The 24,461-nt window shown below is 33.9% G+C and overlaps 2 protein-coding genes across 2 annotated transcripts in view; both read right to left on the reverse strand.

Annotated features, from left to right (window-relative positions):
• Positions 1-1,109: 1,109 nt before the first annotated feature.
• Positions 1,110-12,991, reverse strand: LOC125810462 (cytochrome P450 CYP72A219-like). Its single transcript, XM_049489938.1, has 4 exons — positions 12,869-12,991; positions 2,711-2,958; positions 1,985-2,369; positions 1,110-1,535 (listed from the first exon to the last, which is right to left on the reverse strand). The coding sequence occupies exons 2-4, from the start codon at positions 2,953-2,955 to the stop codon at positions 1,110-1,112; spliced, it is 1,056 nt and encodes a 351-aa protein (XP_049345895.1). The 5' UTR covers positions 2,956-2,958; positions 12,869-12,991.
• The window catches only part of LOC125810494 (cytochrome P450 CYP72A219-like), a 58,715-nt gene continuing 44,645 nt past the window's right edge, over positions 10,392-24,461 (reverse strand). Inside the window, exons 1-5 of the mRNA XM_049489965.1 lie at positions 13,715-14,003; positions 12,869-13,086; positions 12,100-12,347; positions 11,361-11,745; positions 10,392-10,884 (exon numbers count right to left, since the gene is read on the reverse strand). Coding sequence (XP_049345922.1) covers positions 10,459-10,884; positions 11,361-11,745; positions 12,100-12,347; positions 12,869-13,086; positions 13,715-13,997 — 1,560 coding nt within the window. The 5' untranslated portion in view covers positions 13,998-14,003 and the 3' untranslated portion in view covers positions 10,392-10,458. Of the gene's footprint in view, positions 10,885-11,360; positions 11,746-12,099; positions 12,348-12,868; positions 13,087-13,714 lie in introns of the transcript that reaches the window.

Below are 24,461 nucleotides of genomic sequence, written 5' to 3' on the forward strand. Positions count from 1 at the left end.
TTTACGGAGGTTTAAATAATCAGTCATTTATTTTTGGGTCAAAAGTTTTTGAATTTATATAACCAGTTCCGACATTATGTATAAACTAGATTATCTTGTAGCTCACCATTCTTTAAAAAGAAAACGTTCAAATATGTCATCTATAGGGGTGTTCAGGGGTCGGGTTGGATCGGTTATTGATCAAAATTAATCTAATTTAATTGATTTTTAAATTATCAAAACCAAATATAATTCGGTTCGATTTGGTTATTCGGTCATTAACCATACACAAAATTTAAAAAATGATTCATTCAAAAGAGAGAAAAGACAACAATTCATTCAAAACGAAAAATAATAGTTAGAATGATTAACATTACAAAACTTTCGATCATTGAATTAACTGTGAATAAATCTTCAAAATTCACCATTTTGGCCTAGAAGGAAGAGACAATGACATTCCTAGTCTCACCAAGAATTGCGATAGATACTCATAAACATGAAATAAAAAAGATAAATGTTCTCATCATGGGCGTTTTAGCTTTCATAAATAAATTATAAATAAAATTTGTTGAAAACATTTATAAGATATATAAAATTATTTATAAAAATAATATATTATGCATGTACAATAATAAAATATATGTATATAATTTATTAGTTTGGTTATTTCTTCGGGTTTTTTAAACAAAACCAAATACTATCGGTTTTTGAAAATCTAAAACCAAACCAAAATCCAAATAACATCAATTTATTTAATCGGTTTGGTACGTTTTTTATCCAAACCATGAACACTATAGTCATCGACCTTTGAAAAAAGACTCAGTTATGTCATTCGTTAAAATTTGACTCATAATGACATGGATAGGTACTTAATTTAACGAAAAATGGTATATAGTTGAACTAAACTTTTAACGGGTGACATTGACATAGATGAACCTTTTTTCAAAGTTTCCATGACATAGATGAACCTTTTTTCAAAGTTCGATGACATATTTGAGCCTTTTCCATTCATTAGATATATCCTATGATCGAATGAAAGCAGAGACCAAAGCTGCAATATATATTAACTTAATTATGCTTGTTTGACATAGATATTAATTCAATGCAACGCATTTCATATAAGTCTCAACTTACAATTTATGCAACATTAGAGGAGCACCATATTTGGGTTGCATAGTTATTACAGACTGTGGAGCATGAGTGTACGAAGGAGATAGTTCAAACGCGAAGCGTTGCAGAATCATAGCCATAGCCATCTTCGCTTCTATCATTGCGAAGTTCAGTCCAATGCATATCCTAGGTCCCGCGCCAAATGGGAAAAACGTCATTTGGCCCTTTGTTGCCTTTGAAATGCCTTCACTGAATCTCTCTGGCTTGAACTCTGTTGCATCTTCGCCCCATATTTCCTTGTCATGATGCACTAAAATTGTTGGTAAAGACAGCATCACTCCTGCTGGTAAAGTTAGTTCCCCTAGCTTTGTTTTAGTTGTAATGGTTCGACCAAGTGCACTAGCCGGTGAATATAGCCTTAACGACTCGTGCAAAATCATTGTCACCTATTGTTAAAATGAATTCAGCATTGAATTAGCATAGTAATAAGGAAATCAAGAACATAGAACCAAAGACTGAGGAGCCTATGCCGAACGGGTTCAAATGAATCTAATATTTTCCACAAACGATATAAACACACACATACTCACTATTTGATTGGGCATGGAGTTAAATAGAAAAAAAGACTTTTAAAACTCGTGATCATAAACATTCCATGATATTTCTATGGCCATAAGAGTAATTGGAAAGTTAATTATTAAATGTGTCATTCTTTTTTGAACAAACTAAAAGAAAAGACCTTCACACAAAATGGAACAAAGGGAGAGTGTATAACAATGAGTTCAATGCAAAGAACCTAAGTTTAAATCCTTAATCCGACGCTAAATAAAAGTAACACCATGTGTTGCGGAGAATTGGAAATTAAAAGGAAGGAAAACAAGCTAAAATAACTTACAACTTTCAAGCGAATTAATCCATCAAATTCTGGCATGCCATCTCCAAACACTTGCAAAACCTCTTCTCTAGCGCGAACTTGCCAGTCTGGATGCCTGCTTAACAAAATCATAGTCCATACAAGCCATACAGAGGTTGTCTCTTGTCCAGCAACATAGAACAACTTACACTCCTCAATAACCTCTTTTATAGTCATACCAAAATTCTTGTTACCGTGTTGCTCGATTTCTTTAAAGTTGGATTCCAACAATATGCCTAATAAGTCATCAGTATTGGCCTCCCCTGCTTTCATTCCCTTCACTCTTTTATCAATAATTCCCCTAATTGTTGCTTGAACTTCTCTCTCAATCTCCTTCATCCTTTTGTTTCTCTTAGTTGGAAAGAACCTACATTATTTTAACACAACAAAACATGTATATCATCATCAAATAATCACTATTTTAAACTTCTTTTCCTGTTATATTTGGATATAGATACGGGGAAAGTTATATACACGCGTAAATAGTTTTTACTCTATCAATGTATTTTAACTTGTCATTGAAGGAGCTATAGAAACATCAAACATAGGTATTAGCGGCGTACAGCTTCCACAAAAACTTGTCGATGATCCTATTTAAGGATGGATTAGCAACCATTACCAAAAAATATGTTAGCTAGGGATCATTTAGCAACAGATTAGTTATGAACTTTGTAATACATACACTATGGAAAAACGACGTCGTATTACCTCCATCCTGGAATATATAAGGTGCGAGAAACTTCAATGACATGCTCAGCTTGTTCTTTTTGAAGCTCAAATATCTTTCGACCTTCTTCATAGTTGCTTCCAAAGGCTGTGCGAGAAATAACATCACTAGTCAATCTTTGAAGGTAAGGCCATATATCGAGTTCGGTGGATGATTCTTTCATTGAGACAGCCTCCTCCCATTGACTCACCATTTCACTGCAGCTCAAATGAACTGCGTGAAGCATATCCTACACATTTTCAAACAACTCATTAATACAAATTAAACCAACTGCATCTTGTAGAAATATTGTCTCCTAAAAAAACTTTGGCCATATTTGCAAGCTAGAGGGAAAACAAAATGAAAGCAGAGTCGATATCATAAATTTGTGATAAATGGAGAGTTACTCAAACGGTAAGCACCCCTCACCTCTAACCTAGGATTGTGGGTTCGAGTCACCAAAGGAACGAAAAGGAGGGGAGCTTATAGAGGGGGGTAATGATATCGTGAATTTGTGATGATCAATACAAGTGAAGTAATTTTTGTTTATACTGTTATGGAGATGAGGTTTTTTGTCGCATATTGTGTGACTATCTTATTCAAAAGCTTAAACTGTTAATAATTGAACACACCAAGAAATCAAGGAAATTCAACATCTACTATACATACGTAAAAATAAACAAATTTAACATTTCAACAAAGGGGATCCAAATGAACCCCTTCTGCCCCCCTAGCTTCGGCCCTACGCGAAAATATATTATGCTTTTGGGAGGGAGAGGAATGAAAAAATACCTTTATCTTCTCCATATGGAAAGCAGGATTGAGAATTTTCCTATGCTTTGCCCATTTATCCTCTTCATAGCTTAGAATTCCTAGTGCCAGCAACCTAATCAGTGGAGTTGATTTTGGCTTTTGATAGAGAGCATGTTTGTTAAACACATCCCTTATTACCTCAGGGTTCCCTACAATTACCAAAGGCTTTGGCCCAATCCATATAAAACAGTTTTTACCTGTAAAATATTGCAAGTCCAATAATTCTTAGCTCAACTTTTCGTACTTTCCACAAGTATAGAAAGATGCAGAGTTAGAATTTGAAATTTATAGCTAGATTCTCGTAATACTTGTTGGATTTGAAACTAAATGTAGCTGAGTCATTGGATCATGTTGTGGGCGGGTAAGCACTCCTCTATCCTTACCTCGCGTTTGGTCATAGATTTTGGATCAAAACATCTTCAAATATCTGTTTGACCATATATTTGAAACAAACTTTGAAAATCTATCTCAAGTTCCAAAATCTGGTGGAAAATTTTCACTTTCACTCACAAAACTTTAAAAATTCCCAAGTAAAACAACTTTAAGTTCAAAAAATCATAACTTAAAAAACTGAATTCTCAAGCATCAACTTCAAAATCTATGGTCAAACAAGAGCTTAATCAAAGATCTCGAGTTTGGGCTTTGAAATGAAAGTACACTTTACTCCAGATGTGAATTCGAACTAATCAAACCCTAAAACAGATACATGAGAAAACCACATGAAAAGAAAACAAAAAATTACCGTATTTTTTGATTGTTTGAACGAAATAAGGGAGAATTCTGGGTGTTAAGTCATCATCTGAGACATTCAATGGTTTGGACTCAGCATCTTCAATGCTTTTAGACAGCTCTTTGATGTCTCCATAAATCAATTTGTAAGAGTTCCCTTTGAGACCTTGTTTTCTAAGGCATTTCTCCAATTTCCTTGGCCTAAACCATGCCCAGTCCAACAACCTCCATGCACATATTACAAAGGTAATTGCTAATAAAAATAAGGCTAAGAAATAGTAAGCAAGAATCTCCATTACTTTATGTTTCCTTCCCCCTATAAGGAATTCAATGTGTTATATATAATATTGTGTTTGAAGTTTTAATACTCCCTCTTGTGAAAAATTAAAATTGACTTTTTGAAGGTACAAAAAATATCTTTGATATTTAGTAGAACTCTCTAGAATTTTGTAGAGTTTGATATTTATACTTAAGAAAACTTTAGATATTCTAGATAATTAGATATTTATAGTAAAATATAGAAATATCTAGATTTTTGTTACATAGTTAAAAGATAAAGATATATACATATTTCTTGTAGATGTATCTAGAATAATTTCTAGAAGCATCCCTATACAATATAAATATTTCTTGTAGAGTAACTCAACCCAAATCAATTAATCTTCGTCCATAATAAAGTTCTCCTATCCAAAATAGTACTCTCTCCTTTTTAACTTCCTCTTCTTTAGTTGAATCTTCTGATCTTAGTTAACAATTTTGGGCTAGCAGAAGGTTTTCCGGTTATAGATTTCTTCTGCTATTCTCTACACCTCTGTCCACTTTATTTTTTATGTTGCGCTTTTCGAAAGTCAATTTGACTAATTTTCAAAGTTAAATTTAGATTACAAGGGTGTTTGAATTGACTTAAAAGTTGGTCAAACCTACTTTTAAGTCCATTTTTGACTTAGTGTTTGACAAATATAAAAATAACTTAAAATAAGTAAAAACAAAATGACTTAAAATAAGTTAGGAAGTGTTTGACAATGTTAAAAATAACTTAAAATAAGTTTAAAATGAATTGAAACTTCCATTCACCAAATGCTTATTTTTTAATACTCATTTTTCTTCTTTTTTTAAAGGAATTTTATCGTGTTAAATAAATTTTAAAAAAATATTAATTAAAAAAAAATTCAACTTTTAGTGTTTGGCCAATGTTATATTCTCTATTTACTTTTTTTTTTTGACCGATGAACTTAAATTTGGTGTGTTCTATTCAGATTTGCTTAACTATAAATAGTCTTAACTATCCCCGAATTGACTTGACTTATTTGACAGGGTAATTAATATGATTCATAGCTTAGGTGAAATCTTAATAAATCACGTCAAATTTAGGGAGGTTTAGATAATCCGTCATTTATTTTTGGGTCAAAAGTTCTTGAATTTATAAAATCTGTTCCAACTTTATGTATAAACTAGATTATCTTGTAGCTCACCATTCTTTAAAGAGAAAACGTTCAAATATGTCATCTATAAGGCTGTTTACGAGTCAGGTTGGATCGATTATTGATCAAAATCAAATTAATTTAATCAATTTTTCAATTGGAAAAATGACTTAAATACACAATTTATTTTACTATATTTTCTAAAATTCCCAATCATCTGAAAAAATTACAAAAATCTCTACTTTACGCGATGTATCAGTCGGATACATCACTTTATGCGATGTATCGATCGGATACATCACTTTGCAATGTATCAGAACATACGCGATGTATTGAGATGTTACTTTACGTGACATGTCAGTTGGATACATCACTTTACGCGATGTATTGATCGGATACATCACTTTGCGCGATGTATCGATCAGATACATCACTTTACGCTATGTATCGGGACGTACATGATATATCTGATGTATCTGAAAAAGGATGTATCCAAAATTAGAATGTGATGTATCGGAACATTTTGGGATGTATCTGAATTCCACCAAATTTAAGGAATTTTTGTAATTTGAAAAAGAGTAGGGATAATCAGGGGCGGAGGTAGAATATACTTAGGGATTCATTCGAACCCTCTTCGGCGGAAAATATTACTATTTATACATGGTTAAAATTATTTTTTAGGTATGTATAATAGATGTCGAACCCCCTTCCATTAGTTCGTGTGTTTACTTTTCATATTTTGAACCCTCTTATTAAAAATCCTCACTCCGCCACTGGGGATATATTTAATTTGCTCTTAACAATATGAGATTTGTGTAAAATTTACTCAATTGGAAAAATCAAATACAATATACATTTATCGGTTTGATTGTTATCGATTTCAGTTTGATTCATTTATTAAGTCATTAACCATACACAAATTTTTTAAAATGATTCATTTAAAAGAGGGAAAACAAACAACAATTTATTCAAAATGAAAAATAGTTAGAATGATGAACATTACAGAACTTTCGATCACTGAATTTAATGTGAATAAAGCTTCAAAATTTATCATTTTGACCTAGAAGGAAGAGACAGTGACATTCCTAGTCCCACCAAGAATTGCAATAAATACTCATATACATGAAATCAATAATATAAATGTTCTCATCTTGGACACTTTAGCTTTCATAAATAAATTATAAATAAAATTTGTTGAAAACATTTATAAGATATTTAAAATTATTTATAAAAATATTATATTATGCATATATAATAATAAAATATATGTATATAATTTATCAGTTCGGTTATTTATTTGAGTTTTTAAACATAATCAAAATCAAATCAAATACTATCGGTTTTTTAAAATCTAAAACTGTAACACCCCAGAGAATTTTCGAACTAAGACTCGAGCCATCCTTCATGTGGAGTGGGATTTTACCGAGGAATAAAAAATTTCTTGAGTGTTAAGTTAAGGTCCCTAGGTGTAGCACATTGAGTTCCAAGAAGAGTTGAATTGGAAATAGTCATTTTGGAAAGAATCTGGAAAATTTGGCTATGGAAAAAAGGTGAGTTTTTTGTCAACTTTGAGCAGTCGTATCTCCTAGATCAAAATGATTTAGGCGAATTTCCAGTTATGTCTGGAAAGCCCTTGGAATGATCTTTCCAACGCCGCCGAGTTTGCTTGATTCCGAGTTCGTATGAGTGACTTATGCCCTTTGGAAGTTGGGTTGTTGGCACAGTCGCACAGTCGCACAGTGCAGTTTGTTTAGTCCGAAAATTTTAAGGGTATTTTGGTCTTTTCCCTAATCTTTTCTTTGGGTTATATTGAGGTGTTAGACTGATGTTTGGATCATTTTTGTCCCATTTTAAAGAGTGAGAGTAAGAGTGAGAGTTAGGGCTTGGAAGATAAGAGAGAAAGAAGAGGAAAAGAAGAGGAGAAAGAGAAGAAGAAGCTAAGGATCGTCGTGGATTTTTGTCGGGGGTGATCCCTAATCAGGTATGTGAGTCTTTAGTGTGGGTTTATCCTTTCCCCCCACATACCAAGCTCGTTTTTATGATTTGAGAAGAGATTGGATTTGTTGTTGAAGTTGTTAGTTGTTGTTGATGTTGTTAGTTGTGTTGTTGAAGTTATTGTTGGTTGTGGGACAGGATTGGGCTGTGTATTTGAGTTGTGACCTATTGTATATTGAGGGATTTTATGATCCTTAGTGTTGGTTGGTTCATACCCCCACACACCAACTCGTTTTTAATTCCAAGAGAAGATTTATTGGTTGTTGAAGTTGTAGTGGTGTTGTGTTGAAGTTCTTGCTGATTTAGTACAGATTTCTGGCTGTGATTTTTGAGTTGAATCTATTGTATAATAAGGGTCTTTATGATTCTAAGTGTTGCTGCTGAAACCTTGAGGTTGAGAGGGTTTAGAATTGGAAAGAAACAAGGGGAAAAAGTCGGATTTTTGGGGAAAAAGGGGCTGGGCTGTTGCACCTCTCCTAGTGCCAAGGACACCAATCCTTCCCTTTCATTCACCATTTCTTTTTTTATACATGTTCCTAGGTATTATACCTATGTTTCCTAGTTGTTTCCAACACTCCAAGGTACTTCCAAAAGTCAAGTAAAACTACAAGTCAAGTGAAGTTAGTTTCAAAGTCAAGTGAAGTTAGTTTCCAAGTCAAGTGAAGTTAGTTTCAAAGTCAAGTGAAGTTAGTTTCCAAATCAAGTGAAGTTAGTTTCCAAGTCAAGTGAAGTTAGTTTCAAAGTCAAGTGAAGTTAGTTTCAAAGTCAAGTGAAGTTAGTTTCCAAGTCAAGTGAAGTCAAGCTTAGAAGTAAGTAAGTCAAAACAAGTCTTTAAGGTTTTCCAAGAGTCTTCATTGATCGTTTTAACTTCATTTTAAGGCTCAAGTTAAGTAAAGAATGAAGAGTTCCAAGTTGAGTCAAAGTATCGAGTTTCAATTAAAGTAAAGAGTAAAGAGTTGAGTTCATTTCTCAAAGTTATTAGGGAACTATGTATTCCCAAAGAAGTTTTAAAGAAATGTTTTTACATTTAAACAAGGTTGGAAACTGAGATTTCCAAAAGAGCCTTCGGGCTAGTTTTTGAGTAATTATCTCATATCAGCAGGAATAAATATGTTTTAAAAACATAAGAGCCAGTACATTTTTGGGAGTAGTATTGAGCACCGAATTGGGGGAGCGTTCAAAGAACCCACAGCCCCCATAGAACCATGTTAGCCACCATGGGTAGAAAAGGATCATACTTTTTAGATGAATCCTTTTCAGATTAGACTAGTGGATCCATTAGGCAGTTCAGGTCTTATACCTTTGGCCGGGTATAAGATGCTCTGGCAGCGTGAGGTCGATCGCTGTATCATCACTATAGCTCTTATGTGATGGTTGTCGGTTAGAGAAACTCCCACAGCAGTTATTGTATTTTCATACACAGAAATTATTGTATTTTATATACATCAGTTCAATTGTATTTCTATATACATCTCAGGCTTATTGTATCCTTGTATACACTCAGAGTTTATAGCATGTTTTAAACAGTCTTTCTTTATATCGCACTTGTTTTAAATTGCCTTATATTGAAAGAAGTCAGTCAGGTTGAGTTCAGTTATTCAAGAGTCGAGTATCCTTGAGTTAAGTATCTTTGAGTTAAGTATATATCTTGAGTTAAGTATATATCCTTGAGTTGAGTATCTATCTTGAGTTGAGTATCTATCTTTGAGTTGAGTATCTATCTTTGAGTTGAGTATCTGTCTCTGAGTCCAGTATCTATCTTCTGAGTTGAGTAAGTTTGAGTAGTTTTGGGTATTCCTTGAGTTGAGAAAGTTTGAAAAGAGGTAAGTTATTCAATTTATTCCAGTTTTTCTTCTAGCCTATGTTGTTTAGCTTTCTAGCTTACATACTCGTACATTCCACGTACTGAGCCATTTGGCCTGCATCTTTTTATGATGCAGACACAGGTATTCAGGATCATCAACAGGAGATTCGTTGATACATCCGGGAGTTCCAGTTAGCTATGACAAGCCTCTTTGCTTCCGGAGGATTTCATTTACCTTTCAGTTGTATCAGTTGTTAGGAGGTCGTGGGTCTTGTCCCGGCTTCCATCTTTATCAGTTAGAGGCTTCATAGATAGACAATAGAGTTTCAGAAGTCTCTTCATTTATTTTGTTAAATGTTTTGAAGACTAAAGTTGCCTTTTATGGCGAGTTGTATATATATTCTATTATACAGAGTTTTCTTTTGAGTTAAAGATTTATAAAGTTGAGTTTATAAACTCTTATTCAGTTTTAAGCTCTTGTATGCTTAAGTTAGTATTCCGCTTGGAGTCAGCCAGGATGAGGGTTCGCTTGGGGACCAGAAATGGTCTTCGAGTGCCGGCCACGTCCAGGGTGTAGGCTCGGGGCGTGACAAAAACAAAACCAAACCAAATTCAAATAAAACTAGTTTATTTAATCGATTTGGTTCAAATTCTTTTGGTTTGGATTGGTTTTTATCTAAACCATGAACATCCCATTCCCTGGTCATGAACCTTTGAGAAAAAAAAACTCATTTATGTCATTTGTTAAAAAAATGGCTCATAAAGGCATGAATATTGGATAGGTACTTAATTTAACAAAAATGACATAATTGAGTCAAACTTTTAACAGATGATATAGATAAACCTTTTATCAAAATTCAATGACATATTTGAGCCATTTCCATTCTTTAGATATAGCAGGGACCAAAGCTGCAATACAAATCAACTTAATAATGCTTGTTTGACATAGTTATTAATTCAATGTAAGACATTTCATGTAAGTCTCAACTTACAATCTATGCAACACTAGAGGAGCACCATATTTGGGCTGCATAGTTATTACAGACTGTGGAGCATGAGTGTACAAAGGAGATAGTTCAAATGCAAAGCGTTGCAGAATCATAGTCATAGCCATCTTCGCTTCTATCATTGCGAAGTTCAGTCCAATGCATATCCTAGGTCCCGCGCCAAATGGGAAAAACGTCATTTGGCCCTTTGTTGCCTTTGAAATGCCTTCACTGAATCTCTCTGGCTTGAACTCTGTTGCATCTTCGCCCCATATTTCCTTGTCATGATGCACTAAAATTGTTGGCAAAGACAGCATCACTCCTGCCGGTAAAGTTAGTTCCCCTAGCTTCATTTTAGTTGTAATGGTTCGACCAAGTGCACTAGCCGGTGGATATAGCCTTAATGACTCGTGCAAAATCATTGTCACCTATTGTTAAAATGAGTTCAGCACTGAATTAGCATAGTAATAATTAGGAAATCAAGAACATAGAACAAGATGTTGATAGAGCCTATGTTGAATGGGTTCAGATGAATCTAATATTTTCCACAAACGATATAAGCATACACATACTCATTGTTTGATTGAGCACAAAATTAAATAGAAAAGAAAACTAGCTTCTAATACTTGTGATCTTAAACATTTCATGACATTTCTTTGGCTATAAAAGTGTTAAGGGTAATGGAAAGTAAAAGATTAAATTATTTACAAATAGAAATGTGTCATTCTTTCCGAAACAAACTAAAAGAAAAGAGAGTCGCACGAAATGGAACAACGGGAGAGTGTGTGTAAATTCTTAACATGTAAATTTCAAAAGTAAAATGAGTTCAATGTTAAGAAAGTAAACTTTAAACTCATCAAGTTTAAATCCTTAATCTACCGGTAAAGAAGCCAAAATAACTTACAACTTTCAAGCGATTTAATCCATCAAATTCTGGCATGCCATTTCCAAAGACTTGCAAAACCTCTTCTCTAGCGCGAACTTGCCAGTCTGGATGCCTGCTTAACAAAATCATAGTCCATACAAGCAATACAGAGGTTGTCTCTTGTCCAGCAAAATAGAAAACCTTACACTCCTCAATAACCTCTTTTATAGTCATACCAAAATTTTTATTACCGTGTTGCTCGATTTCTTTAAAGTTGGATTCCAACAATATGCCTAATAAGTCATCAGTATTGGCCTTCCCTGCTTTCATTCCCTTCACTCTTTTATCAATAATTCCCCTAATTGTTGCTTGAACTTCTCTCTCAATCTCCTTCATCCTTCTATTTCTCTTGGTTGGCAAAAACCTACATTAGTTTAACACACAAAAAGATGTATATCATCATCATATTATCACTATTATAAACTTCTTTTCCTGTTATATTCGGATATAGATATGGGAAAGAAGGGTTTAAGTTATATACACGTGTAAAGAGTTTTACTTTATCAATGTATTTTTAACTTGTCAGTGCAGGCACTATAGAAACATAGGAATTAGCTGTGTACAACATCCACAAAAAACTTGTCGATGATCCTATTTAAAGACGGATTAGCAACCATTACTTAAAAATATGTTAGCTAGCTAGGGACCATTTAGCAACTGATTAGTGATGAACTTTGTAATACATAACTTAAACTATGGAAAAACGACGTCGTATTACCTCGATCCCGGAATGTATAAGGTGCGAAAAACTTCATTGACATGCTCAGCTTGTTCTTTTTGAAGCTCAAATATCTTTCGACCTTCTTCATAGTTGCTCCCAAAGGCTGTGCGAGAAATTACATCACTAGTCAATCTTTGAAGGTAAGGCCATATATCGAGTTCAGTGGACGATTCTTTCATTGAGACAGCCTCCTCCCATTGGCTCACCATTTCACTGCAGCTCAAATAAACTACTTGAAGCATATCCTACAAATTTGTAAACCATTCATTAATACAAGTTAAATCAACCAGATCTTGTAAAAATATCATCTCCTCAAAAAGCTTTAGTCCATATTTGCAAGATAAGAGAGAAAACAGAATGAAAGCAGAGTCAATATCATGAATTTGTGATAAATGGAGAGTAGCTCGGACAATATGATTGTGGGTCAAGTCACAAAAGGAGCAAAAAGGAGGGGAGCTTCTAGGGGGGAAAATGATATCGTGAATTTGTGATGATCAATACAAGCGAAGTAATTTTTGTTTATACTGTCATGGAGATGAGTTTTTTGTTGCATTGTGTGACTATCTTATTTAAAAGCTTAAAATGTTAATAATTGAGCAGACCGAGAAACCAAGGGAATTCAACATCTATTATACATACGTAAGTAAAAATAAACAAATTTAGCATTCAACAAAGGGGATTCAAATGAACCCCTTCTGCCCCCCTAGCTTCGCCCCTGCATGAGAATATAGTATGCTTTTGGGAGGGAGAGGGATGAAAAAAATACCTTTATCTTCTCCAAATGGAAAGCAGGATTGAGAATTTTCCTGTGCTTTGCCCATTTGGCCTCTTCATAGCTTACAATTCCTTGTGCCAGCAACTTGGTCAGGGGAGTTGATTTTTGCTTTTGATAGAGAGTATGCTTGTTAAATACATCCTTTATTATCTCAGGGTCCCCTACAAATACCAAAGGCTTTGGCCCAATCCATATAAAACAGTTTTTACCTGTAAAATATTGCAAATCCAAAATTCTTAGCTCAACATTTCTTACTTTCCATAAGTATAGAAAGATGCAGAGTTAGAATTTGAAATTTATAGCTAGATTCTCGTTATACCTGTTGGATTTGAAAATAAATATGTATGCATATTTAATAAATTTCCTATTATAAATATATGGTCCAAGCAAAAGTAACTAGTTTGTCCGAACTAGTACTTGATACTATAGCCGAGTCATTGGATCATGTTGTTATGGGCGGGTAAGCTCCCCTCTATCCTTACCTCGTGTTTGGTCATAGATTTTGGATCAAAACTTTTGAAAAATTATCTTCAAATATCTGTTTGACCATAGATTTGAAACAAACTTTGAAAATCTATCTCCAAGTTCCAAAAACTGGTGGAAAAATTTCACTTTCACTCACAAAACTTCAAAAATTTCCAAGTAAAACAACTTTAAGTTCAAAAAATCATTACTTCAAAAACTCAATTCTCAAGCTTCAACTTCAAACAATCTATGGTCAAACAAGAGCTTAATCAAAGATATCGAGTTCACGCTTTGAAATAAAGTACACTTCACTCCGTATGTGAATTCGAACTAATCAAAGCCTAAACAGATGAAAAGAAAACAAAAAATTACCGTATTTCTTGATTGTTTGAACGAAATAAGGGAGAATTCTGGGTGCTAAGTCATCATCAGAGACATTCAATGGTTTGGACTCAGCATCTTCAATGCTTTTAGACTGCTCTTTGATGTCTCCAAAAATCAATTTGTAAGAGTTCCCTTTGAGACCTTGTTTTCTAAGGCATTTCTCCAATTTCCTTGGCCTAAACCATGCCCAGTCCAACAACCTCCATGAATATATTACAAAAGTAATTGCTAATAAAAATAAGGCTAAGAAATAGTAAGCAAGAATCTCCATTACTTTATGTTTCCTTTTTCCTTCCCCTATAAGGAATTTAATGTGTTATATATATATATATATATATATATACTGTGTGAAGTTTTAACTCTCTCTGTCAACTTTTATTTGTCATGTTGTGCTTTCAAAAGTCAATTCTGACTAATTTTCAAAGTTGAATTAGATTACAAAGGTGTTTGAATTGACTCAAAAGTTGGTCAAACCTATATTCAAGTCAGTTTTTTACTTCTAGAATTGTTTGACAAATATAAAAATAACTTAAAATAAGTCCAAAAAAAAAGATTTAACATAAGTTAGTAAGTGTTTGACAAGGTTAAAAATAACTTAAAATAAGTTTAAAATGACTCAAAACATCCATTCACCAAATACTTATTTTTGAATACCTTTTTATTTTTTAGTGGCCTTTTGTTAAACATAAAAAATATCAATAGGGATAAGTGCAAGCAAGGGGACCTAATCCTTATCTTACTAATCCTAATACTAATGTCTATTACCTAACAAGCATGAAGAAAATAAGAGCTGGAGAGAACTAAGTATTTTCTAATCACCACAGTGTTTGTAATACACTCCATAATGATATTACAAATGAGAATGCTTAAATAATGTAAAACTATGTTAATCAAGAAGAAAGTTGAGTTATCTGCCTCAAACTTTCTATTATAAACACATGAATTAAAAAAGATTGATTGCCCATCAAAAGTAACTTGAAGTATTTTTCTCTTGTCTTCTTCTTCAAACCTATCCAACAACACTTGATAATTCATACTTTTTTTTTATGGATTTATTGGATCTTGTTGAACCTATTGCTACTGTAAAATGGTTCTGCTTTGCCTGTTGCATCGGTAGGTGCCTTGGAACAAACTCCTCAGTCATTTTACCGTCCCAACTATGTTGCCTTCCATGTGTCTTCTTTTTGCTTTTGTTGCTTCCACTTCTTTGCTGCCTAGGTGATATATCTCCTTCCCTAGCCACTCTATCAAAGCATATGTCCAGCATATCTTCCTCATCTTCATCAAGAGAATCCTCGCCCAAATCAAGCATATTGTCTTCCTTATCTTCATCAAGAGAATCCTCACCCAAATCAATTGTATTTGACACTAAGGACCTTGACTCATTCTTCTTTGCAATCACATATTTAGGCACAAATACAGGAGCTTCTGGACTTAATCTTCTATTCAAAGTAGGTGGTGAGACATGTTTTTCTTGGATCAAATCGTTGTCATTCTCTGTTAACTTTACTTGCTTTCCAATGGTCTTCGATAAAGCATCAAAGCTATTCGAACATAATAGGTCTCTTGAGGCATTACTAATATCTTGCCTCTTCTCACTGTCATGAAAACTTCCAGTCGCACCCTTTTCACTACATGGAGAATTATTTTGACTTGTCGGGGAAAGGCTCTGGTTACTAGTTGAATTTTTGTGTGCCAATTTTTAGTTGCATTCTTGGTTTCAACTTGCAAAACATGCTGCCCAGAATTTTCAGCATCTTCAACATCAGATGTATCCATTAGTTTGTGTCTTGAATCCATTATTTTTTGGCCTAAACCAACTTGCGGCGCATCCACCCCAACTCTTGGCGTTCCCCCTTTGTATTCGGTAGTTGTTTGAACACCAATATTACTTGTAACAACATCCATTGAGTGTGCACGATTTTGCTCAGAAGTGACAACAACCAACTGTCGATCTAAAGAAGTAGCTTTATTTTGATCGACATCTACAACCTTTCTTTTTTCATTTAGTATTTTTCTCGCATCACCTTGATACTTTTCACTATCGATAGTACCTTTTGAAGCAACTTCAATGATGTCATCAATTTGTTTGTTATTTTGATTTCTTTTCGAGATCAAATAACAACTATCTTCATCATGACCTTGGTGCTTACAATAATTGCAATACAAAGGTAGATTATCATATACAATCTCCTGAAAAACCTCGATCAACTTACTAGATTTTCCATCCACTAACTGCAATCTTATACGATTTGAAAGCTTTTCCATTAGATCAAGTATAACCTTGACCCTAGCTGTGCTAGGTCTTGACTTGATTTGAGTAGCTTTATCTATAACTATTGGTTTCCCAACTGCCGATGCTATAAACAGTAGAGACTTCTTTGCAAACAAATCTGGAGATAAGTTCGGTAAAGAAATTCAAACCACAACTAGCGTTGTTTCCTCCTTAGGATTACACTACTAAAAAAATAGTGAATACTGACTTACAAATATCGACCTCCGGAGGTCGATATTCCCTGAAATATCGACCTAAACCCGACATCCCAGCTTAGGTCGGAAAAAGCTTGGTCGTTATTCAATACCGACCTCTGGAGGTCGGTATTTACTAACCTCTCGAGGTCAGTTTTTATTTTAAGTTGGAAAATTCATTATTTTATTTTCCGACTTCCTGAGGTCACTTTTATATATTTGTTTATTTTTTATTTTTATTATTTCTGACTTCCTGAGGTCAAAATATTTATTTCACATATTTTGGAATACCGACATTCGAATGTCGGTATTTGTTAATTTTTTTTTAATTTTTAATATTTTCGACTTCTGGAAGTCGGTATATTTTAATTTTATTTTTTCTTAATTTCTAAATTCCGACCTCTGGAGGTTGGTATTTTTATTTTTCATTTTTGAGATTCTGACCTCCGGAGGTCGGTATTTTAATTTTTGTATTTTTGAAATTTTGACCTCCGGAGGTCGGTGTTTTTATTTTTTTATTTTTGGAATTCTGACCTCCGGAGGTCGGTATTTTTATTTATTATTTTTAAAATTCTGACCTCCGGAGGTTGGTATTTTTATTTTTTATTTTTGAGATTCTGGCCTCTGGAGGTCGATTTTCTGCTACAAAACTGGCAGCAAATTGCTGCAATTTTAGTTGCCCACCTGCATATTTATACCAAAACAACCCAAAGAATTCCAAATAAACTTCATTCAACCAAAACAACACAATATTTTCAACATATACATTAAACTATTTCAAAATAAACTAAAATACGATCAAACAATTCCAAAAATATAGAAGTCTAAAATGTCAAATAGATACAACTACTCCTCATCACCCTCACTCTCCTTATCAGACTTATCATTCTTATCACCCTCATGATCAGATCCATCACTGCTGGGCGGACATGGAGGAAGAATATTTTCTGATTCAAAAAGAAAAGTTAGTTGGGCCTGAAGCGTTGCATACCTCTTGTTCTCTACCTCCTTTGCTGCCGCAATCTCCGCCTCTCTCTTTATCTCTCTTTCTTATCTCTTTTTCTCTCTTTCTTCTCTTTTTTCTCTCTTTCGGCTACAACAACAAGCTCGACATCGAGATAAGTTATCTTACTCTCTATTACAGATATTGTCTCTCTATCCCCGCCATCGAAGCTTGAGGATGATGATATTGTCTCTCTATCCCCGCCATCAAAGTTATCTTACTCTCCATTGTAGATATTGTCTCTCTTTCCGGAATCATACCCGCTCGACCATGATTGTTTCTATTATACATCCAACTACGATCAGGATCCATCTATACAAACAATAATGATATTTTTAATTCCAATAGCTAAATAACATTTGAACTTATTTAAACAACTTAACAACTTTCTAAGTCTAACTAGTTTTGACATATTTAGTTTAACTTATTTAAACAACTTAACAACTTTTTAACTTTAACTACATTAGTTTTGACTTAATTCCAACAACTAAATTCACTAACTAAACCATACTATTTATTTTAACTTATTTAAAGCTAAGTGTCAACACTAGATGGACACAAATCGATCTTGTAAGAAAATCAATTTTGTCATCAATAGGATCAACTAGTGTTGGTACTTATGCTTAACAAATATATTATTTCTAAATTTAAAGCTACGTGTCAACACTAGATGGACACATATCGATCTTGCAAGAAAATCAATTTTGTCATCAATAGGATCAACTAGTGTTGGTACTTATGCTTAACAAACACATCATTCCTAAATTATAGCATAATATCAACACTAGATGGACACAAATCGATCTTGCAAGAAAATAAATTTTGCCATCAATTGGATCAACTAGTTTTGGTACTTATGCTTAACAAACACTCGATGGACACAAAAATATAAAATTAATGATAAGTATCAATACTAGATGGACACAAACACATTATAGAAAACAATTGTACTTGAACTTTAGAAATTTAGAAGCACTAAACCTTATCTCCTACTTTGATGAAAGAAGCAGTATAGTCCTGTATCAACTTTTTTAGATGTTCCTCAGTGTTTTGCTCGAAAATATAAAATAAAAGAAATATGACTAAGTTTTCAAAAAATCAATTAAACTTATGGTTTAAGAGAAATCAAATTTCCAAAAGAACAGAGTCGCCACTTAATTTTTAGTAAAAAATCAAGAAAAAATATAAGGTTTTTCAAAAGACTCAAACAGATTAAAATCAATTGAAAATGAAAGGGTTCGAAGTTCAATGTACATTCCAAGAAGGTGTTAGGCCCTCGGAATGCCCGCTAACTTGCGGTTGACCGGCGATTTGACTAAAATGACTTTGACTAATTTTTGAAGTTTTAACTAAGTAAAAATAACTCTTTTTTTTATCATTATCATTTATTTTTATTTATATGTTTATATTTTTTATTATAGTCATTATTATTATATGATTATCTTAAGGGAAATAGGACTAAGTGGGATTTTCCTAAAGGGAAATAAATCAAGTGTTGACAAGACTAATATTAAAATAAGAGCAAAGTAATAAAATATACTTTAATTTGAAAAATAAAATGACATAACCATCATTGGGAATTTAATTAAATTAAACCGTAAGATAATCAAAGTGTTAGTCAAATACAATAAAACAATTAAAAGAGGGAGAAGAAATAATCAAATTTGGGCCTATTACCGCCCTGAAGCATTGGGCCAAAGATGTTTTTTTTTTTTTTTTGGACTTTAAACCAATTCCCGTTTTGGTATACACAAGTTGTATATCAGTGCATACAGCTCGTATACCAGCCCCCCCGTTTCCTGTATCTTAGGTTGTATACAGCCCGTGTCAGCTTTGAGCACCTGTATTTTGAATTTATGCCTAGTATTTCCACATTCGACCTGTATATCATTGTATATTCTGCATATATTTTGCATATTCCTCTGTATATAACGTGTATACAGCCCGCTTTTTGGACTTCCAGGTAGCTATACATCAGTCTCCAGCCCTGCACTTTAGCTTTCATAACGAGGCAGACTCAAGAGGATTTTGGGCTTGGCCCAATTTAGGAGAAATGCAATTGGAGACGGAATCCCAATGGACTCAGATGGTGTCACATGTGGCAAAATGAAAGGAAGGGAATTAACAGAATAATTCAATTAAAAAACAGAAACAAATAAATAGAATCTGGGAATCATTCATAAGGAAACATAAATTTAACTAAATGAAACTTACTTAACCAACAGAGAGGTAGAAAATACTAATGAAATCAAATTACATAACTCCTTAAGAAAATGCTAATGACAAGCTATTTAAGAAAAAAAAAGATAATTACACCTAGGTAATTAATCAAATTTGTTCATCAAGGGACATACCACAGGGAATAACATGCTACTGCCCTTCATTCTCATACATGGGGGAATAAAATTATACTATTTTTACCGAGCATTACAAAATTATTTTCTAGACAAAATTTGAACGAAGCTAGGCAGCCAAAGCATGAGCCATTTAAGATTTAAATAGATCGAGATGGATAACTTCATGGTCTGGATTTAATAAATAAAAATAAAATAAAATTAAGCACTCATAGCAAATACATATGAGTGATAACTGGAAAACTTTAATTGATAGCAGGAGAAAAATGGAAACTAACTTGTTCAATTTTGAAATAAAACAAAGAGTCAGTAAGTCATTCAAGACACAACAAAATGGCCCAAGAGCTGAAAGAACAAGTCGGTATATCCATAATCAATAAAGTAATATCGTGTACAAAAGAGAACAGGGACAAAGCATGATGTACAACACATACGTGGTCAAGGCAGCTAACATGAATGACCTCTCAAATGTCAAGAACAACCAAAGTTATAACTATATGTTGAAAGGAAAAAGACTCCTAAAAACACAAAGAATAACAACACCAAGCCATTCCAACATCGACCGGTCCCATATCAGTTTTTTGGCACACATTCAAACCATGCTAAGATGTATAACAATCTTACAAGCAATTCACAAAACCCTAAAATGACTAAGCAGGCGAAATCAAAGCACAACAGATACCATTCGAGTGAAACAATAAATAAATAAATAAGAGATAAGAGACAAGGATGCTACCTTTTCTGGAGCAGGAACTGAGACGAGAATGAGTCAGCTACGAGCTCCCCACCACCAAAGTAGAACTCCGACAGACTCCGATGAATATCAAACGAGAAGAATCAAACGAGAGTAGAAATCTGATTGCCAATCTCTATCACTTCAAAATCTATTTCCTAAATATTTGTATATGACTATGTATAATTAGTAGTTCACTGTATTTTTATTTTTTTCTAATTCCAATTAATTCCTATACTTTCCCCCCTTTTTTCTTCTCAACTCTTTTTCTAATTTTTCTTCCCCTCCCTAACACTGAAAAAGAAAAGCCTTTATATAGAGGGAGACTAGGCTAATTTGAGGGGGGAAACGAAATGAAAATTGGGCCAATTCCAAATTCGAAATTCAAAATACTTAAAGGATAAGGAATAAAACAACTGGAATAGTACGAAATTCATCAATTTGTAGCAAATTGCAACGGCTAAGCAACAGGAGCCATCTGATTTAGACGCTAGGACGAGAGAGGCAATGAGGTCACTCCACCTGGCACTGCTCACGTACAGATTGCCGAGGGGGCGAGGAAGACGACGAGAAAATAGTACTGAGTACGCAATTTTCTCTCACGCCGTGTTCTCCGTGAATTTTGACGCTGTGTGATTGTGAGCTGCTGCCGTTGATGTTTGGAAGCTGTTGTTAACGTTGTAAAGAATTGTTGGTGGGGTCTTTTGGAATTGTTGTGTATTATGAATGTGGGTTGGGTTAAGTGAGAAAGAATTGAGCTTCTAAAATGTTGAATTGGGCTTCTAGTGGGTTGAGTTGCATGCTGGAAATTGCAAAATAAAAAGGTCTAAATTTTGGTCCTTTAGTGGGGTTTAGGAGATTTGGCCAATAACTAAATGAGATGAATTAATATAAATTAATTAACGAGCTTCTTAATTTCTATGAAGTAAAAATAATTGACTTACTTATAAACTAATTAACTCAAAAATGTAAACTATTGATTAACTAAACTAAAACCAAATATTCAAATAAAATTAAAACTTTTTTTTGAGGTGATTTTCGAATATTCATAAAATGTATAATATATATGTTATTTTAAAAAAATTATAAAAATGACAAAATTACTTAAAATGACTTGAAAAAAAATATTTTGAATTTCATAAATTCAATTATTCCAAATCGTTTGGAATTTAGGAAGCTCGATGATTAATTTATATTGTGGAGGTCCAAAATTGGGTGTCAACAATTGTCCCTCGTTTGACTTGGATTGATGAAAGAAATTCGAGGCAAATAAAATTGACGAATCTAATTTTGACCGACCACATCTTCATCTCTTAGAAAAGAGTTTTGGTACGGATTTTAGAAATTATGACCGAACCCTTGGTAATGGGTTTCCTACATATCTCAGGCTATATGAGAATTCAGGCCACTTGTAGTTCGATACGCTTGATTTGAAGCATGATTTTGAAAAAATTCAAAAGCTATCCCGATATCGAATTATGAAGAGTCCGGAATGCTCGAGAATCAATTTTAAAAGCGAATGCTGAAATACAGCCGAGTTTTCAACATTGATCCCGCCTACATATCCTTCAACCTAGGGAATCAGGCTACTTGTAGTTCGACTCTATCGGTTGAAAAAAAAATCTATTATGCAATATAACCTTTGGCTCTAGAGGAGTGACAAATAAGTTGAGTATGAAAAAGAGGCTTGCAACTTCTTAGCCATGAATACGGAGCTCTTCACATCCATGATTACGAACTTACACAGACATAATTTCTAAAGCTCTTGTGTATTGCCATTCGGATTGGAAATTTACTTCCGATGAAAAAAAAAAATCGGATGCGAAACTGAAACCGATAAACCCATAGAAAAATCCACATGCCTTCTGATAGGGGTGTGGTTTGATTGTGGTGGAAGTCGCTCCTCAGCTCGTGTCTTAAGAGTTTGATACTCCATTTCAGAGTAGGTCCCAGTTCGCTGTTAAGAAAAAGTTCCACGTTATGCGGCATCCTTTTTGTTGTCGTCCGCACCAGTGGTTTTACTTGAGAATTCATCATTTTGGATGCTCTCGACAAAAACTGAGGTAAAACTTATTAGCGTAAAAAATTTAATTCAAATGGGGAGATAATGTCTTTTACCGTGTTGACACTTAATTGCTCTCCTTGAACATTTGACGTCAGTTTCCTCCATTCTGATGTAAAGCAAATAAAGATCTTATTTCATATTTATAATATAATCTTCAATGTACTCTTCATTTGATATCGAAGTAATAAAACATAGACTGATGTAATATGTTGATGGATATCTTAATGACGTTCTTGCAAATGAAAATAATAATGATTATTCTTCATGGGTAAGATGACAATAATCCATTGGTAGGATGATGCCGATCAATTGGTAGGATAATTTTGCTACATGATAGGATGATGATGATTCTCCATCGATAGGATGATGATGATGCTCCATCGATAGGATGATGATGTTGATGCTCCCTTAGTAGGATAATGATTCTTCATTAATAAGATGATGATAATGATATGGTGATGATGTTGATCCATCGATAGGATAATGATGTTGATGCTACTCCATCGATAGTATTATTAACAATGATCTACTGATAGGATACTATTGATGAAGATCCATTGGTAGGATGATGATAACAAAGGTCCGTCTAGAGGATGGTGATGATGATGAAGATTCGTCGGTAGGACAATGTTGATCCATTGGTAGGATACTGATGATGATAATGATAGGACGATGATGCTACTCCATCGATAGGATGATGATGATGCTCCATTGGTAGGATAATGACAATGAAGATCCGTTGGTAGGATAATGTAGATGTTGATGATTCCATTGGTAGGATAACGTTTATCCATTGGTAGGATAATGCCGATGATCCATTGGTAGGATAAGGCTGATCCATTGGTAGGACAATATCGATGATCCATTGGTAGGATAATATCGACGATCTATCGGTAGGATAATAATGATCAATTGGTAGGATAATGGTAATGACATGATGATAAAGATGAAGATTCGTCGGTAGGACAATGTTGATCCATTGGTAGGATAATGATGATGATCCGTTGGTAGGATAATGCTCATCCATTGGTACGATAAATAATAATAAAGATTCGTCGGTAGGATGATGTTGATGAAGATGAAGATCCTTCGTAGTATAATTTTGATCCCTTGGTAGGATAACGTTGATGATCCATTGGTAGGATAAGGCCGATCTATTAGTAGGATAATGATAATGAAGATTCGTCGGTAGGATGATAATATTCCATTAATAAAATAACGATGATGTCCCTTTGGGTGATGGTACTATCTCATTTAATAATACTCTAGAAATGTCCATCCGAGTGGTAAAGGCGATGTCCCTCTGGGTAGTTCACATTACCGCGTCTGATATCGACGAAAATCATGCATATTCTTCAAACGTTCTTAATGCTGAAAAATGTAATCTTGTGTCATCGAAGATGCTTGTATATGTCGAGAGTGATGCTTTCACTTGTTCCCATTTTGAACACTTCATTTTCGATGTGACTCATGCTTTGCTGAGAATTTAAACGAGGTGTTGTTGCTTGTATTCTGAACTCTTTCTTTTTCCTCGAAAAAACTTCAATGACTTTCCTGCATCCACATAAAAGTTGTCAATTTTGGGGATTTCCTCACCCTTTTAACTTCTCCATATTCGTTGAATGGAGAAATATGATGAACTTGAGGCAATCTTATAGACCTGCATCTACAGAAAAATTGTTAGTTTTTAAAACAAACTGCTCTGTGTTGCCTTCTTCAATCGCTTGCTCCTTGTCTTGCTATCTTCAGTTGATCGCTCTGATCTCTTGCTTCTCGATAGACAAGGCAAAACATTTTATGCAAAAATATTTGAAACATATAGATAAAATCGCTAAGAAAAAAAGTTTTCAAAAAGTTGTAATTGAAAAAGATCACTGTCAAGCGTCATATCACATCAAGCTTAAATGAACGTCCTTGGTTCGAAACTTTGGTGTGCCCCATATCTTGTTCTAGAGAATTCAAGAATCTTTAAAGCTTGGAAAATTTCTGGCCTGGTTCTCCTGAAGTCTACTATAATCGGGAAGTTTTGTAGTTGACTCAGAAATTCAAAGGTGTCAGAGATTGCTGCAGTTAACCTTTAAACTTCTAATATGCTCGAAATATTCGAAATT

This window comes from Solanum verrucosum, unplaced genomic scaffold, assembly GCF_900185275.1.
Source record: "Solanum verrucosum unplaced genomic scaffold, falcon-dt-bn FXZP01000118.1, whole genome shotgun sequence".
Classification (NCBI taxonomy): Eukaryota; Viridiplantae; Streptophyta; class Magnoliopsida; order Solanales; family Solanaceae; genus Solanum; species Solanum verrucosum.